The 18,966-nt window shown below is 32.8% G+C and overlaps 3 protein-coding genes across 4 annotated transcripts; 1 reads left to right on the top strand and 2 right to left on the bottom strand.

The window, feature by feature from the left end:
• Window positions 1–4,150: 4,150 nt before the first annotated feature.
• Window positions 4,151–6,434, top strand: LOC104750756 (putative LRR receptor-like serine/threonine-protein kinase RPK1). The gene has a single exon (XM_010472600.3). The coding sequence runs from the start codon at window positions 4,528–4,530 to the stop codon at window positions 6,205–6,207; it is 1,680 nt and encodes a 559-aa protein (XP_010470902.1). The 5' UTR covers window positions 4,151–4,527; the 3' UTR covers window positions 6,208–6,434.
• A 5-nt stretch (window positions 6,435–6,439) lies between these two features.
• LOC104750755 (ninja-family protein AFP1-like) lies at window positions 6,440–8,523 on the bottom strand. Its single transcript, XM_010472599.2, has 2 exons — window positions 7,173–8,523; window positions 6,440–6,935 (listed from the first exon to the last, which is right to left on the bottom strand). Exons 1-2 carry the CDS (start codon window positions 7,822–7,824, stop codon window positions 6,562–6,564), a joined length of 1,026 nt encoding a protein of 341 aa, XP_010470901.1. The 5' UTR covers window positions 7,825–8,523; the 3' UTR covers window positions 6,440–6,561.
• A 6,852-nt stretch (window positions 8,524–15,375) lies between these two features.
• LOC104750754 (nuclear transport factor 2) lies at window positions 15,376–18,172 on the bottom strand. Of its 2 annotated transcripts, none has more exons than XM_019238623.2 (9): window positions 17,919–18,172; window positions 17,617–17,803; window positions 17,154–17,412; window positions 16,817–17,037; window positions 16,568–16,736; window positions 16,355–16,470; window positions 16,187–16,258; window positions 16,058–16,118; window positions 15,376–15,978 (listed from the first exon to the last, which is right to left on the bottom strand). In XM_019238623.2, the coding sequence occupies exons 2-9, from the start codon at window positions 17,788–17,790 to the stop codon at window positions 15,596–15,598; spliced, it is 1,455 nt and encodes a 484-aa protein (XP_019094168.1). In that variant the 5' UTR covers window positions 17,791–17,803; window positions 17,919–18,172; the 3' UTR covers window positions 15,376–15,595. The 2 variants fall into 2 exon arrangements, with proteins under 2 accessions (XP_019094168.1, XP_019094169.1); XM_019238624.2 differs by having other exon boundaries at window positions 17,617–17,792; window positions 17,919–18,133.
• Between the last annotated feature and the right edge of the window lie 794 nt (window positions 18,173–18,966).

Here is an 18,966-nt window from a genome sequence, read left to right as displayed (position 1 = left end):
TCTAAAAAATTGATCTTGTTTATATTTTTAATACTAAAAATGTGGGAAAGTGGAAAAGTAGAGAAAATATCATAAAAATGAATTATCACATATGCATGAGATGACCAAAAATAAAAAGAAATAAATCATTAGAAAAAAAGTAAATCATAAATTTAATCATATATACTTTTTTTCTTAATTTGTGTGAAAAATCCTAACCATCAAACTATCATGAACAGATGGACTATATACATTATTTACCTTAGATGTTTGACTATTTTCATGTTGACAATAAAAAAAGATCTCCATTGATAAATCTGAAAATTTTGTTATAGCCAAAAAAAATTTCGTTATCCAGAAAAGTTTTGCATAATGAAAAATTTTCAACAAAATATTTTTTGTTGAAAGAAACAAAAAAAAAAGAAAGAGAGAGAAATTGACAAATAGTAACAAAATGTAAGTCATGAGCAAAACATAAGCAAACTATAAGCAAATATCACAATGATTTTGTAAATAAGAATCATTCGTTTGTTTATGTTTGACGTCAAGATAGTTACAAATACAACTACTTTTAGATTTGAATGTTTATATATATATATATATTATATACACATGCTAATTAGCTATAGAGATTCTTTTGTCACTGTTGTGGCCTTTTCTTCTTCCCATTATGACTTAAAGAAGCAATAACAGCGTTGAAGAAACTTGTCGTATCTTTTTCTCTCATGCCTTAATGGCTTCTATGTATCATAGTGAATTGTTTCTGATAAGCGTGAAAAAACTAGCAGCTAGCCTTTCTTTTACGTCTAAAATAAAAAAAAAAATAAGATTTCAGAGTTTTTTTTATGGTGGTTGCATATGAATATTTAAGCTTGTATATGAATAAATCAAGTAGAATGAAAACTTTTGAAGGCGACTCTTATTAAGATCTGTTAGAGTAAGTCCAACGGTAGTTGCTCGGTCATTGCGTGGTCCTTGCTTTAACAAAATTTTGATGAATAAAAAATAGAAAATATTAAAAAGACAAGAGAGAAGATAAAACGTTTCTAGATTGATGTTGTAAGAAATGATTGTTACACTATTTATACACATGGACACGTATTATTGGTTTATACTTATTTTAATTAAAATACTATATTTTTTTTTTGAGAAACGTTTATGACTTCAACCGTTGGTGATGGTCTCTCGATTTTAAAATTGCATTTTTAGAAAATATTGTGTTATATATATGTATATATACATCTTCCCTTTTCATAATAGGAACGTAAATTTTCATTATCATTTGAATATTGCTATGATGATAAATGGATACTCATATCCCGGCCATAAATAAATACCCTGTGAACATTGGAAAGATCGCAGGAGTAATACAGGCGATGGGGGAAGTCACTTTTAAACTCTCTTCGCCGAAAGCCAACTTGTTGGCTAGAGAGATTGCTCATAGTGTTACTAGAGATGGTCGGCTCACTTCCTATCTTGCTCTAGGAGGGCCTTCGTGGCTACATGATCAGATAGAAGAGAATCGTGCGGATTAAGAATGAAGCTTGCATAGTTTTCAGTTTCCTATAACAAGTTTGTTGGATTTAATGTTTTAGCCTTGTATTGGTTTTTCTTGTTCTGAACACTTTCATTAATGGAAATCTACATGTTTCGTGTTAAAAATAAAAAAAAACATTGGTATCGAATGTCAAATATCTAGGGCCTATTTTGTAGAAAAAGTTATGTAAAAAAATTAAGGACCCATTTAAATATGTACGTTGGACAATTTTATAAGAACACAAATCTGTTCTATATATTAAAATGAAAATGTAAGAGATTTGTTATTGTTTTAGAGGCCTCATATTTAGTCAAATAGAATAGAAAATAGGAGTTTATGAATTTTCTAATTCTCTCTTTTTTTTTCTTACTAAAAAGCCTCATTTAAAAAAATTTATATATTAGGCTTGATACTCAAGGACGCGAGGTTAATATTACGATATTATACTATACACCCATTTTTTGTGTAGTATAGTTTATCAAATGCTAGGATGTGTTAGATTTATTAAGCAAACTTAAACATTAATTTTTATAAAAATGAAATTTAATTGATTGATATTTCTTAAGACAAATCTTAAGGTTGCAATCAAAGTTACATGTACATTACATAGGCTTTTGAATTTCTTCTCATGATACATTATATTGGGCTTCATATGAATCATTTAATAATTCATATATTTCAAAATAATTGATATACATTATTTAAGAAGTACATATATGACATATACATTAACCAATTAATAAAAGGCCAGAGTGATGAAATCTATTTTGGTGAGATGTGATTCTATATATTATACATTTTTCACAAGTAATTTTTTAAAAATAATATACTTTTTAAATAAATATGAATGGTGTCACTTCTTTATATCTTGACTTTTCATGTTAAACCGTTAATTTTTGTAATGTTTTCTTTTCTAATCATTTGTACCTCGGAAAACACATACCATATATACATTAGAACGTAATCACGTGCGCCGTCTAAATATTTACTTTTGATGAGATGTGATATTTATTATATATTTTCAAATAATAACTTTTGGGAGTAAACATTTTTTAATTAAAATAAATTAATGATGTCTTTTTCTTATATCGCAATTTTTCAGGTAAAACCGTTAGTTTTAGTAACTTTTGTCTTTTCTAATCATCAGTGCTTCAGAAAAGACACACCATAGTTACGTTAGCACGAAACCACATGCGCCGTCTAAATATTTATTTTAGATTCCATGTGATCTTTATTATACATTTTTAATATCGTAACTTTTGGAAATATTTTCTTAAAAAAAATAAATGATGTATTTTACTTATATCACAACTTTTCAGATTAAACCGTTAATTTTTTATAAAGTTTTATTTTCTAATCATTCGTGCTTCCAAAAAAACATACCACATTTACTTTAATAGCAAGTGCACCGTCTAAATATTTATTTTTTTATGAGATAGAAATTTTATCATACATATTTTTATTGTAAAATTTAAAAGTAAACATTTTTATTAAAATAAATGAATGATGTTCTTTTCTTATTGTATTACAACTTTTTCAAATTAAGCCATTGAATTTTATAACTTTTTTTTTAAATCATTCGTGTCTCAGAAAAGACATAACATACGTACCTTACCTTAGCACGTATGCACCCTTGCCGCCTAGATGTTTATTTATTGAAGTATTCAACGTAAAATGTTACAAATGTTCACATATGTCGTATTTAGCCATTTAGGTAGGGTGTTCATACCCGTTACTAATGTTGTTAACATATGGCAAGATATATTGAACACATTTCAAAGATTCTTTTTTTTTTCTTGCTTAAGATCTGCGAGTAAATTAATGGATCCGCGCACAAGTACAAAATCTGTTAATATTCCTCTACTTTGTAACGCCCCCAAAATCGCACTCAAAATTAGTTTCTTCTTCTAGTATTCATTTCGGTTTAAGAGGTATGAGCCGTTACAATCTTAAAATACGGACTAAAAAAAGAGTCGTGGATTTTTTAAAAAGTTGGAACTATATATATTATCTGACGCAAATTCGAACGTCATAATGACGATGAGATACACAGAGGAATACACGTCTAACTTAAAAAAAAAAAAAAAAAAGATCGGTTACGAAAGAAACGATTTTTTGGAATCTAATCATGGACCAATAAAAAGACTAGGGTAGGTCCCATTCCCTATCCTTCCTGGTCAAACCAAAAGCAGCCATATGGTCTCTCTCTCTCTCTCTTATTACATAAATATACATTCAGACATTGACTTCACTTGGGTCCCGCAGTTCTATAAAGTCTCTGAGACAACGACAAATTTTAACGACAGAACCGAGAGAGACTCGGCTGAAAGTGAAACACTATCTATCTCATTCTCATCTCATCTCATCTCACACAACAAAAAATAAAAACGAGAAAATAAATTAAATTAAATATTTTTGTGTATGTATAAAACTCACAAAACACACAAAAAGAATTTAGAAATACATATAAAAGAGAAAAAATTCATTTATGCAATACATTTTTTTTTTCTGGCTCAAATTTTCTAATGGAGTAATATTTTTAAGTAACATCAGTTACAGTAAGTAGTAGTAGTGTGTGATGAAGTTTCCTCAAATATAATTTTAAAGACAGAGGAAAAAGTTAAAAAAGCTGAGTGATTTTTTTCTCCTTTTTTCTTTCTTCTTTTTTATTTATTTATAATTTCCCTCTTTTCCTCGAAATCATTCTACTTTGACTGTTTCCAATACGTTAACAACTTTTGGCTTTGATAATCGAGCCATTGAAAAAAAAACAAAATTATTTCTTTAATGTTTTTTTTTCTTTTTGGGTAAAAGAAAGTTTCTTCTTTTGCTGCAACTTGGAAAAAATTTCGATTTCTCGAGAGAGAGATATAAGAGAGAAGGAGGGAGATCACACAAAAAAAGACTTTAAATTTGTGAAACAATTTTATTTCTAGGGTTTTGTTTGATTTATCTTTGATTCTTTTCTCTCTCTCTTTCTCTCTGTTTGGAGAAGAAAAAAAAAAAAAAAAATGAAACTTCTGGGTTTGTTCTTCTTGCTGTTTAATCTGTTTGTGTTTTCATTTTCTCGGAAACTTCTCGTAACACCAAAGAGTGGTGGTCTTCACGACGACGAAGCTGTTCTGTTGTTGAAGCTGAAGAGTAGTTTCTCTGATCCAAATGGAGTTCTTTCTAGTTGGGTTTCCGACAGCTCATCAAACCATTGTTCTTGGTACGGTGTTGTCTGCAACTCTGATTTGAGAGTCGTCTCTTTGATTCTCAGAGGCTGTGATGAGGTGGAAGGTGGTGGTAGTAGTAGTAGTCGTAGTCTTCATTCCCCTGATTTGTCTTCTTGTTCAAGCAGAAGACTTGGTGGTGAGATCTCTCCTGTTGTGGGAGGTTTGTCTGAAATTAGGGTTTTGTCTCTTGCTTTTAATGATCTGAGAGGTGAGATTCCAAAGGAGATTTGGGGGTTGGAGAAATTAGAGATTCTTGATCTTGAAGGTAACAGCTTTATGGGTGGGGTTAGGGTTCTTGATCCGTTGAAAAAATTTGGATTTTCAAGTTTCTTAAGCAATGTTGTTTCTAGGAGGAGACTTATGAGTTATGAGGATGAAGACGAAGTTGGTCCAACCTCAGTTGCTGATGATTCCTCTGGTAAATCTGGATTGTATCCGATTGAGATTGCTTCGATTGTGTCAGCTTCAGTAATCGTCTTTGTGCTTCTTGTTCTTGTGCTCTTGTTCATCTACACGAAGAGATGGAAACGAAACTCTCAGATTCGTGTTGATGAGATCAAGGAGATTAAAGTGTTTGTGGACATTGGTATCCCTCTGACGTATGAGATCATTGTTAGAGCTACTGGTTACTTCAGCAACTCTAACTGTATTGGTCATGGTGGTTTTGGTTCGACTTATAAAGCAGAGGTGTCTCCAACGAATGTGTTTGCTGTTAAAAGACTCTCTGTTGGGAGGTTTCAAGGGGATCAACAGTTTCATGCTGAGATCTCGGCTCTTGAAATGGTTAGGCATCCGAATCTTGTTATGTTGGTTGGTTACCATGCGAGTGAAACTGAGATGTTTCTTATCTACAACTACTTATCTGGTGGGAACCTTGAAGACTTCATCAAAGAAAGATCCCAATCAGCTCTTGAGTGGAAGGTTCTTCACAAGATTGCTCTTGATGTAGCGCGTGCTCTCGCCTATCTTCACGAGCAGTGCTCTCCTAAAGTCTTGCATAGAGACATCAAACCGAGTAACATACTCTTGGACGACAAGAACAACGCCTATCTATCCGATTTCGGACTCTCGAAACTCTTGGGAACTTCGGAGTCTCATGTCACAACAGGTGTGGCTGGAACATTCGGGTATGTTGCTCCAGAATACGCAATGACATGCCGTGTCTCTGAGAAAGCAGATGTTTACAGCTACGGTATTGTCCTCTTGGAGCTGATATCAGACAAACGAGCTCTAGACCCTTCTTTCTCATCTCATGAGAACGGGTTTAACATTGTCTCCTGGGCTCATATGATGTTGAGTCAAGGCAAAGCCAAAGAAGTCTTCACCAAGGGACTATGGGAGACTGGTCCTCCAGACGATCTGGTTGAGGTTCTGCATTTGGCTCTCAAATGCACCGTTGATAGCCTCTCGGTAAGGCCAACGATGAAACAAGCTGTTAGACTGTTGAAACGAATCCAGCCTAATAAGTTGTGATACAAAGCTAGAAGACCAAGAAGAAGAAGTGTGTGTTTAGAGTATCTATCTGTACAGCAGCAGTAAACAAGTGCGTAGCCATTAGAAATCTTTTTCAAGTATGTTCTTTTATGTTCAGAGTAGGGAGGTTTATCATCTTGTATTACCTATTCACCATATGCATTAACCATCAAAATGTTATTCTCATTCTAATCTCTTAAACTGATATAAATGATGTTTCTCCGTGACTCACTCTGTATAATGTAGTAAAAAAAAAATACATATATAACTTAAAAATTTGGCACATGGGCAAGATTCATAAAGACATGTTTCTCTAAACAAGAGTGGGTTTGGTTAGAGGGGTTTTGGTCTAATTTATAAGAGATTACTAGAAGGAGAACAAGTGTTGACAACAATGTGCCTAAGAGGGTGTTCTACATTAGGACCACCGGCGTGTTTAACGAAATCAGCCGGAGACAAGAAATCGCCATGGCAAACACACATGATCCTCACTTCTTCTCCATTACCATATCTATAAAGAATCCCATCAACTCTCTTCCCATTAGGACCATCTCCTTTGGTGAACACACATGGCATCTCACTCTTCCCTTTCCCTTGTGGCTCCATCTTCATGTTCATGTCCACTGAACTCAATCTTCTCAGCCGATTCGTTGTTGGCTTTGTTGTTGCTTCTTGTCGTTGTTGTTGTGTTGTCGATGATGGTAAGCTTCTTGCTTCATCACTCGAAGCTGTATTCATCAAAACATTAGCACCATTGGTCAATCTATTACTAAAGCTAAATGACCTTTCGGGTTACGAAAAGGCCGAAACTTTGTATCCAAGGATTAAGCTTTCTACCTAAACAATACAACACTAAACTTGCGATTTGAGACTGATGCATAAAGATTAACTAATGATCCAAATTGCTTGTGTTAATAATGATGATCAGATAAGAGAGATTAGTATTATATATTTTTATTATATACCTTTAGTTTCTAACTCGGAGACGCTAGATGAACCTCCTCCTCCGCCTTGAGACTCAAGGGAGCCTTCAAGAACACCACTACGCTGCCGTAAAAGCCCGCTTTTGTTAGCCGTAGCAGACCACCGCGGAAGTCCTGAAGATGGTCTACCTCTCCGCCTCGAAGTGGTGGCGGCGGCGGTCGCAGCTTCTTCCGGGTTAGTTCCTCCTCCGGCGCCGCCGCTACGAAGCTTCTCGCTTCTCCGTCTCTTAGCAGCCATTCTCCTTAAAGTCTGCATCTCTTTCCTCTTCCTCCACTCCTCCTCCGACTCAGCCGGCAACGACGTCGTTCTCATCAAACCCATACCCCTCGTCGTAGTCGTCGCCGCGGCCGCCGTCGTCGTCGTGGTTTGACGATGAACCTCCTGGAAAAGAGGCATCGTCACAACGACGGAGGAAGATCTCACGAGTTTGTTATTACGACTCTTGTCAACACCAAATCTCCCACCAAGAGATAAACCAAGATTCAACTCAACCTCGTCGTCCTCCTCGTCGTCTTCATCATCATCTTCACCATCAACAGAGTTAGAGATAAACCTCTGAAGCAGATCTCTAGGAAACACACAACTGTTACTTCTTCTCCCCATTTCTCTACTCCTCTCGTTTGCTTCCGCCATTAAAATAAAAATAAATTACTACAGCTGATGATGAAACAGTAATATAAGAAAACAAAAAAAAAAGATCAGATTTTTATGCCACGATCCATTTTATCTTAGGGAAAAAAACTTTAATTTACAACTACAAGACACGTTTTGTTACTATTGAATAATACATTCATTACTCAAAAATGAGAGAGACAGAAAAAAATAAAGGTTGAATGGATGAGAGACAGACAGAGAGAAAGAGAAAGAAACTCAGATTTGTGAGCACAACACAAAACAGAGGGAATGAAATCAAATCCCTGTAATTAATTTTTTTCTATTTACTCCTAATATTTTCTCACCAAAAGTAGAAAATTGTAATCAATTTAGAGTCTTATCTCAAACTTGTTTTCAATTTAATTAAAATATTTACATACTTTTAATTTAAAAAATGTTTTAAATTATTTAAATGTTACTCCATAATATATAAAGAATAAATAACAACAATGTTTGGGGCACGTAGAGAAGAAGAAAGGGACGAGAGAGAATAGCCAATGTGTGAAAAGTTCAGAAGAAGAAGAAGTAGAAGAGAAGAGTAAAGAGAGCCAAGTGGCAATCAGATGATCCTCCCACTCGACACGTTTTCGTACGGCTTCTCTCATTTCTTTTCTTATTTTTAAATTTTATTTGTCCCCCTAACTTTTTTATTTTGCTCCTATTATTGCTTGCTTCTTTGCTCTCTCTAGTCTCTCTATTACTTTAAAAAAACAAACATTATTAAAATAAAAATGTAAGAAAATATTCGCTGGCAAGTTACGTGTTCTCAGCAGCGTTAAAGACGGGGAACGAGACACGTGTCTACTTGACGAGTACGAGACACGTGTTGCTCTGTTTTGTTAATGTTCTTCATTCTTGTATGTACATCACTTCAGGTCCTACAATGGTTTGTGTGTACATAAACATTCCAATTTTTTGTTGTTAATTTTTAATACGTATTCAAAGACAATTGTGTATTTATGATTCGTGACTACTCGTGAGTGTGAATAAGTTATGTGTTTTTGTTTTATAACCATTTCATTACATGTTCTGCAGTGTGATTTTTTTGTTTTTTCAATTCATGATTGGTGGTGGCTTGGTGCTATTCATTCCAAAATAGAAATATTCCAAAATAGAAATAATGTGTTCTATTTTGAGATGAATGAATTTTTATTTGTTATTAAAAAACTACGGAGCAAGTTATCAGTTTTTGGTTATAAGATGATTTATTATAAAAACAAGTTTCTTTAGCTTTAATTAACATTATAGATTAGCAACTTGGAGTCTCATAAGTATTATTAGATTAGAAACTTTATCATCATTATCGCCTATATTGTGATCACTGATTTCGAGTTCTATAATCTATATACTTATATTAACAGTTAAATTAGAGCATGTAGTATTATTATAACATATAGTGATTCGATTTAAATTAGAAGAACTAGCATAAAGGTTTGAGTGAACGAGTTTTATTTATTTAAGCCGATCTTTTTATTACATTCATTAAATCGAATCGTAAACTCTTAGTCTTGAGTACTTGTTGTAATTTTATTGTTTCTAAAACCGGTTTTAGAAATGTTTAGATCGGAAACAGGAACAACTTGATGAAGTAAATTATTGTCACCACCATAGATATCTAGAACGGCTGATTACTTGACAACTCAAAGAGAATGATATATACAAACACAACTTGGTGATACTTGTGAATAAGTGGTTAGAGAGCCTCAAGGAAACATACCGGACAATCTTCTAGTACCGTAAACATGATTTGGGACAAGTACCTCACTAATACACTTAAAGAACCAAGGGGTACCTCTATAAAAAAATTACATTTTTAATACCTTTAGCAACGATTTTTTTTTTTTTTAATATCACATCGGTATTATAAGATTATCACAAGTAAACAAATCAACAATTATCCCACAACATATAGAACATTCTAAATTTGTGAATATACATTCATTCTGAAATATCACAAGTCATATGGGCATCTGATCTTTATACACCAGAGATCTGAATCTAAATAACTAAATTTGTAAATCTAGTTATCCTAATTCTTTTATATCTAATATCATAAGTTTAAATTGGGTATTTTGCACTCACAACTACTTTCACTTTTACACCCACTTTATGCCACAAGTATAATTTTGACTTTTGAAATTACATATTATCCCTTCCCTTAACTAAACCAATTTTAGCTCTCTCTATTTTTTCATCCCCCACCTCTTTTGTATATATTTTTATATTTGATTTTTTTAAAATCAAACAAACACATCTTCTTCTTTATTGTTTCTTTTTCTCTTTCTCCTAATTCAGTTTATGTGCTTTTCGCAAAAGAAGATAATAAAATTTAGTATTTAGATTCAAAGTAAAAGATAAAATAAAAAAAATTCAAACCTTAGACCCCCAATATTTTTTTTTGTTTTTTTGAAACCGCCAATTCTTTAATCATCAAATTCTCAATTCTTCCACCCGCCGTCGAAGCCGTAGATCCCCAATTATGTTTCTTTGTTTCTTCTCCTTCATCGTTATTCATCAAATCCGATGGAAACTCGAATCTCTCATTAAAAATCCAAAAAAATTGTATTTTTATCTCAATTTGGCATATTCATACAAATCCAAAATCATTGAGAGATCAAAAGAAGAAAATTTTGAACAAAACCTTACTATGCCAATAGAATATGTATGAACAATTGGTATTCATGCTACCTTTTACATATGGTTATAATTTGTAGCAACCAAACTAAACTAAATAATATCAAAGCGGAATAAAGCATGTGCTCGTTCTAAATGTATGAAAGCAGAAGAAAGCAATTGTAGCTGCTGAGAAAAAACGTATTAGGTTGCTTGAATTGTTTGTAACTGAGAAGAAGAAAGCATGTGCTTGTGTCCAACAAGCATATGTCGACAGATTATGGTTAATAACCATGTGGTCAAAGTTTAGTGGATGGGCTTGGATGGAAATCATGAATCTTAATATATGAATATGTTTTGTATTCAAACGCAGTGGTTATGGGTTTCTATTGGTATCCACATGATCATGAATATATGGATTTGATGTTGTTTTATCTTAAACATTAAATCTCTATAACCCCCAAATTCAGTTTGTATTCACATGACTAAGAATATATGTATTTGATGTGTTGCTAGTACCATATTTATGGTCATGTGTTATGGATTTGATAACAAAATTTGATGTGTAACTAATACCCACATTTATGGTCATGTGTTACTAGTACCCACAAATTCTATTGGTATCCACATACCCATGAACCCTATTTTTAAAATCCCCGCCTAGCACTGATTACGCCCCGCAAAATCGCTAGGCCCACCCTCTCCGCCTCGATTAATGACTAATCCCGCCTAGCATCGATTATCCAATTATGCATGTCTAGTCCGATTATTTTCCTCTTAATTTTGTATATACCAATTTTTTTAGAACCAAATAAAAACCAAACATAAATATTTTTGTTATTTAGGCATTTAAATTAAGAGATTATGATGTTTTACAATAACTAATATATAACTTTTAACAAAAATCAGAAAAATTTATTTTAAAATGATGTTTTATGTGTTTACCATAATTTTAAAGACAATACTATAGTTTTATATTTTACTTGATATTTTCTTTTTAACATAAACAAAAATATACATATATTTAGTACAATATATTTTTATTTTATTGTTAATTTAATAAAATAACCCCAAAACTAGTCCCCGATTAATCCCCGTTTAATCCCCGATTTTCTAGCTAGGCGCTAGGCCCACCTCGACCGCCTGACTAGCGCCTAACGATTTTTAAAACAAGGTCCATGAATATATGAATTTGATGTTGTCGTTATATCCTAAACCCTAAATCTCTAGAATCCACAAATTTTATGGGGTATCCACATGACCACAAATATATGGATTTGATAATGTCGTTGTATCTTAAACCATAAATCTCTAGAACCCAAAAATTCTATTGGTATCCACATGACCACAAATATATGGATTTGATATTGTCGTCGTATCTTAAACTTTAATCTCTAGAACTCAAATATTCTATTGGTATCCACATAACCATGAACATATGGATTTGATATTGTCGTTGTATCAGAAACCCTAAATCAACATAAGTCATAAATCCTAAACTCTAAACTCTAAAACATCACCATGTTTAGGGTTTACCACTAAAATTTGGTTAGATATATCCCTAGCTCGTAAACATAACACTACATAGACATTGAATCCATAGAAACCCAAAAACCTATACCATATACCCTAAACCTTAAATCCTATACCATAAACCCTAAATCCTAAACTATGAACTAAAAATATAGACACATCATCCACAAACCTAAACCCTAAACTTTTAACCTTAACCTCTAAATCATACACCTTTAACTTTAGACCATACAACCTGAACTCAAAACATAGATAATGAATCTATATAACCTCTAAAGTCTAAACCCTAAAGTATGGTGATGTTTGAACATGCAACAAACTTGTCAGTAAATTCATCATTGATCTTCAATAATTAGATTATTTTTTCAAATTTAGTTATTCAAACTAATTTATTAAGCCAAAAACTTTTTAATTAATTAGGTTTTCATATGTTTTTTAAATTTTCAAACATAAGTAATTATCCATAAACAACACTATAATTTACCATCCACTTATCAATGAACAAATGTTCACCTAAAAGTAGATAATATATAATTTATTCACCTAAAATATAGCAAAATGCATCTTAAAATATAGGAAAAATATAATCATAATCTATAAAATTTATATAATTTATTGATAATAACTACACAAATGACAAAAAAGAAAAAAAGAAACAAAAAAAATAAGAGAAAGAAAGAGAAAGGGAAGGAGGAGACCATCAACCCAAATTTTTTATTTTCCCCCAACAAACCTAAATTACCCAATATTAGTTGCAAGATAGTTTGATCATAAAAAAAAGACACACATAGTAGCTGTAAGCTAAAGAAGTTTGATATAAAATAAGTGTAAATGCAATTCACCCTTAAAAATTAGAAGAGATCAATTTCCTCTGTAATAAAAAAAAATTTACTCTGTAACCTTAATCGAACGTGATCGTCATCGCATGAACCAATATAAATATTTGTTTTTACTAAAAGCAAAGTTTATTACTATTATTATATATCTTAAGCGGAACTCATTGGCTAAGGTTAAGGTACGTGGTCCTACAAGGCCAGCTCAGAGAGATCTGGGAGAGACCTCTTACACCGTGACAACGAACTGGCGCTGGAACGTGAAGCATGTCAGAGCTCGGACATGTTAACACGTGTCCTAGTGGGTGTGGGGATCCCTTGCGTTGTCTAACATCCCGATCCACTTGTTTTTTTTTTTCTTCCCCAAATCATTCATAATAGAACGTGAATCATGCAGACTATTATAGTACGATAGTGTTTTGATTTCGTATATGTAGTTAAATAACTCTATATATTATGTTCACTCAGAGTCAGAGTCTATCGTACAAACTAATAGCTTTGAGACTCGATGAACATGGCAAATCTTTTATCTAGTCCAATATTTTTTTTAAAATTTTGGGCAAGATTAATAACTGGTGTCTTTTCTTTTCTATGATATCTAGTTATCTACAATCTCTGTTTTAAAAATCGTTAGATGCTAGTCGGGCGGTTGAAGTGGGCCTAGCGCCTAGCTAAAAAATCGGGGATTAAACAGAGATTAATCGGGGACTAGTTTTGGGTTATTTTATTAAATTAACAATAAAATAAAAATATATTGTACTAAATATATGTATATTTTTGTTTATGTTAAAAAGAAAATATCAAATAAATATAAAACTATAGTATTGTCTTTAAAATTATGGTAAACACATAAAACATCATTTTAAAAGAATTTTTTCTGATTTTTGTTAAAAGTTATATATTAGTTATTGTAAAACATCATAATCTCTTAATTTAAATGCCTAAATAACAAAAATATTTATGTTTGATTTTTATTTGGTTCTAAAAAAATTGGTATATACAAAATTAAGAGGAAAATAATCGGACTAGACATAAATAATTGGATAATCGATGCTAAGCGGGATTAGTCATTAATCGAAGCAGAGAGGATAGACCTAGCAATTTTGCGAAGCGTAATTGGTGCTAAACAGAGAGGGCTTACAACTAATAATAGTCTACATAAGTGTATAATAATTAACAAGTCAAGATTCGATAAGAATAATTCAACTATCCGGTCATTATATATATAGTATTCATTTGTAACTTACATTCATGATAGAAATGCATCAACAAATAAATCGTTAATATTGTAAAAAGTACGAAACGAAATAATTAATATATAATTTCACCAAAAACATTTCAAACCAAAATTAATATATAAAACTTACTGTATGTCACAGAATTATCTCATTGCTAATCAATCTTTATATGATTTATCTCAATGTTTTGTATTGATAATTTAAGCATATTGATAAAACCTATAAAACTATATTCTGTGTTTTTGTTTTTTTAGTAAACAGCAGTTACATACAATATCAGTGAACAAAACATATGGATTTAACCTCATGTATGATTCTAAAAGGAATTATACACCACTCACCATCACCACTAGTTCCACCACACATCAAGCTAATAGGTGGCGTAGCAATGGCGTAGGAGAGCTTATTATAACCATTTATAGGGGGGTCACGTGTCCCCGATAGATTGGTATATGAAAGTATACACTTTTTAAAAGGATTCAAACAAGGTTTTGAATTTTCTTGGAAATTTTTGAATATTGAATGTAAGTTGTTTACTTAGGGATGAGTCCTCATTGCATCCAAACTTGAGCCATAAAAGTATAACCAATAAGTAACCATGATTATAAAAAATATCTTTATTGGTTATACTTTTATAAAAAATATATAATTTTATAATGCTTTAGCAAAAGATAAAATCAAAAGTAACCATGATTACAAAAAATATCTTCAAAAAAAATCCTAACATTATAAGATGATAATAATCATGATATTCTCTTCCTTTCTCATATCCTTTTAAATTATAAAATGTTATAGTCATTTCCTTTATAGTTCCTTACTGCTTAAAAAGTAATAGAAAATTACTTTCGAAAGGGAAAAAAATTTCCTAAAAGATAAGCCATTTTAAGGCATTTTCTCTTTTAAAATAGAAAAAGGTTGGTAAGCTGGAAAAAGGGAATGGAATCAAACCTAGCAAAATCGTTGACGTGGAGATAAGAGAGATCGAGATGTGTCGCATTCGCTTATTGTTTGTTTTCTCTTTATCAAGCAATTTGCTAATTACTTTCTTTTATTATAATTACACATTGTATTGTCATCTTTGCTTCTTTGGAAACTACAATGATGCGACAGTAGACCAGATATCATATAAGCTTATTTTAAAGTGATCTGATTATTCGCAAAGGAACAAACCATAGGATATACCCTCACGTATTCGCAAAGTGTTTCTTGATTAATTCGTTTGTTCTCTTATTATATACATAACGAATGCTATAATAAGAAAGGTGGAATATTCGAATAAAAAATTTGGAATATAGAAGAAAACAAAAAGACACTAGGAAATGAAGAATTAAATTGAGTTCCACGAGGAGAAAACAAAAAAAGAAACCTAAGAAAAAGAAGTAAAAATATTTGAATCTGTAAAGTAATCTCAATTTGCAAACACTTGAAACAATTAAATTTCTAGTAAAGCTGCAAATTATAGGTGTTCTTCTTGTGTTGGTGGTGTTTGTAAAGGAGGACAGGATCATCATCTAGTAAGTTCTTTGTTTGAACCTAAGGGGCTCTTCTTCCTTCACTGTGTTTTTGGTTACTGTCTCCGTTTCCATTGCGTGCTCCTCCTCCTCTTCTTTCGTTTCTTCCACCGTTCCTACGGCTTCTGACTGGCTTGAACTCATCTTCGCCATCTGCAGATCCATTCTGTGTCTTGCTTTCACTGCTTCCACCACTTCCACCTCTACGGTTCCTACGGCTTATGACGAGCGTGAACTCATCTCCCTCATCTGCAGGGGCAGCAGAGCCATTCTCAGCCTGAGCCTGAGCCTGAGCCTGAGGTTGAGCCTGAGGTTGAGCCTGAGGTTGAGCCTGAGCCTGCGTCTTGCTTACACTGCTTCCACCTCTGGCTTTCCCAGAAGGTTGTTTACTTCCATCGTAGTCAACTGCAACATATTCAAGAGAAAGTTTCAGCCTTGCACGCTAGAAAGCGATGGTTTAGGTTTAAGGAAAACGAGCTTTTACCTTCTTTTTCCTTTACACGAAGCTTACGGTCTGCAAGCATGAAAGGCGTGTTCTTGGCAGCCTGGAGTTTGAATCAGAATATTCAGAGACCTTTTAAAGGGGAAACAAGAAAGTGGAACTTATAACTACCTGAAGCACGCTCTGGACAGAGGAAGCAGACTCAAAGGAGATAAACCCGAAGCAAACTGCATTAGTCTGGCCCTGGACGCATAAGAAATGTGTACAACTCGTGTAAGGGAACCTAGAAGAGGTGATGATTAGTAATAGCAAAAATACACAAGAGGTCAAAGATCAAACCCTGGAGCTTCGGACTTGAATCCCATTTTCTTTGATAGGACCAAAATCCTTGAACAGTTCATGGAGTTGAGGTGGCATTGCATTCATTGGCAGATTAGCCACAAATATCGCAGTTCCTGAAAACAAGAAACACACGTTTGATATACAAGAAACAACCAAGAAACGAAAATATTTATTTCAATCAAACATCAATGGCCATCTCTGCCTGCTAACCTGGTTCATCAATGATCCTCTGATTGGATTTCTTTACAGAGTTACTGACAGAAGCAGGTTTTTGAGGTGCTCCAGCAGCACGGGGTTGTTCCACGACTTTAGGTTTCTGAACCGGGGCTTTAACAGCTTTAACTTGAAACGGAGCAACGTTGTGTGCCGCTGATTGAACCTGTAATGGGTGTTACTTATATAAGTATGCATAGATGTCCAATGTTAAAAGAAAAAAACTATGCAAAAAATAAAACTCACTATCGCAGCAAACGATTTCTTGGCTCCTTCAGGCTGAGGAGCAACTGTTTCAGCAACTGGCTCTGTTGGTTTTTGAGCAGTAACAGCTTTTTCTTCAGAGCGCTTGACCTTTCCATTGTCCAATGGAGCAGCAGCTTTAGCAACAGCATTCTTTGTAACAGCAGCAGTAACAGACTTCTCGGTCTTCTTGACCTCATCAGCTGGCTTCACCTTCTCAGTTGCTGGCAATACAATAAAAAGTCCACAAAAGATTTATCAATATACAGTCAATACTCTCTTTCTTAGTAAACCTACAAACTTAAACCACACAGAAAAAAAAAGCAACACAACAACTAACCAGGTAGAGATTTTGGGGTGGAGTCATCATCATCAACATAACGAAAAAGGTCATTGAGGACATCATAGGTTGGCGTTTCCTGGTTCCGATGTGCCAGATAAAACATCTGAGAGAACTTCCTCCTCAGGTTATCTTTACCAGTCAAGAAACCAACAACCATGATAAAAATCCCATCTTCAAAAGAAGTCTGAGAATCGACACTCGAGATCTCAAATGTAGTATTCTCATAGTCAGAGGAAAGGATCTGATCCTTGATAGCCTGAAGAACCAAGAATGATATAAACAAATAAATAAATATCCAAAGTCTTGATTTTTTCATAGAGATACTAAACAACAACAATAGCCACAATGTGAAATAACACAACTCAATCTCCACAGTTCAATAAACAAGACTAAATCAAAGAAACCTTGACCTAATTAACTAAGCATGAGATCGATTTCAAAAAAAGGAGAAGACTTTTACCTCAACGGAAGTAAAAGACATCATAGTACCATCAGGTTTAGGTCTGGTGACAACACTGGCATCAACGTAAAACCTACAAGCTTCTTGAGTATGATATTTTAAAAAAGAAAAGTACTGTTTCACAAAGGAATCAGAAACCATCTGGGCTGAATGAACACCTTCCTCGGTAGCCATATCTGCACACGTACTGAATAAATCAAAAACAGAGTAGGTCAGAACCAATTTCAAATCAAATCGGAGAAAAAAAAACCCTAGATCAATAAAAACCTAAATCTGAATTCGGATCAATGAGATTAAAAAACCTGGCGGCAGAGAAAGATGGAACCGAGGAGAGTCCGGTGTGAAAGATAGAAGCTTGAGAGAGGCGTGATTTAGGGTTTTTTATAAAAAAGTTTAGGAATCGAGAGATATGGATTGGAGTAGAACACAGAGACAGGAGTAGGGTTTTAGAGAGGTTATAATGATTTGTCTACTCAACCCGATGGACAGAACCGATTAAATAAGGAATTTTCTCTGCTTTGTATTTTTTTTTTTTTTTTTTTCCTTTTTTCTATTTATTTATTTATTTTCCAATTAACTTAGTAAAAAGTAAATCTGTTTTTTTTTTTTTTTTTTTTGACTAGGGGACACTTTTAAGTTGACACTTGTTGAGTCTTCTTAACTTTTTAACTATATCACACGGGTGGTAAAAAGGTAAATCACAAATAAATAAAAAAGGAAAAACTTAACGCCACTTTGGGTCAAGTGGTTCGTGTGGGTTCGGTCGTGATTCGGACCATATGTTATTTGTTTACTAGGAAAAGGAACACTTAGTTCTTGTCCAAAACGAGGTTTATTTGATTTTTTTTTGCTATCAAAATCCAATATTATAAATTTAATGATTAAAAAGATTTGAAGATAATAAATAAAAATCTAGAGTTATTCAATTAGAGATATCTTTAAATAGTGATTACAAATGATTCAATTAGAGATATATCTAAATAGTGAATACAAATTAATATTTTAGATCAATTATAGGTATCTAAATCTAAATGTTAAATACAAAAATATGTAGTTAGAGGTATCCAAATAGTAAATACAAATTAATGATTTAGATAAATCTTGTAAGATATTACTAATACTAATAATTCTTTTTTTATATAGCTTTTGTTGGACAATATCTTAGTTTGATTTTTATTTTATTGCAGTTTTTAATAGTTTTATTAGTGAAATCTTCATTAAATTAACCCAAAACTATACACACAAGTTTGTGCACACTAAATACAAATTTATCCAATTTCTGAATTTAATGAATTATTTGAATAATTAGAATTTCAATATTTTTTGTCGGAGGTTGTGGTTGCTAACATT

Source organism: Camelina sativa, chromosome 16 (genome assembly GCF_030686135.1).
Source record: "Camelina sativa cultivar CO46 ecotype springtype chromosome 16, ASM3068613v1".
Classification (NCBI taxonomy): domain Eukaryota; kingdom Viridiplantae; phylum Streptophyta; class Magnoliopsida; order Brassicales; family Brassicaceae; genus Camelina; species Camelina sativa.
The sequence above is the reverse complement of the archived record's forward strand: the minus strand, read 5'-3'. Positions and strand labels throughout refer to the sequence as shown.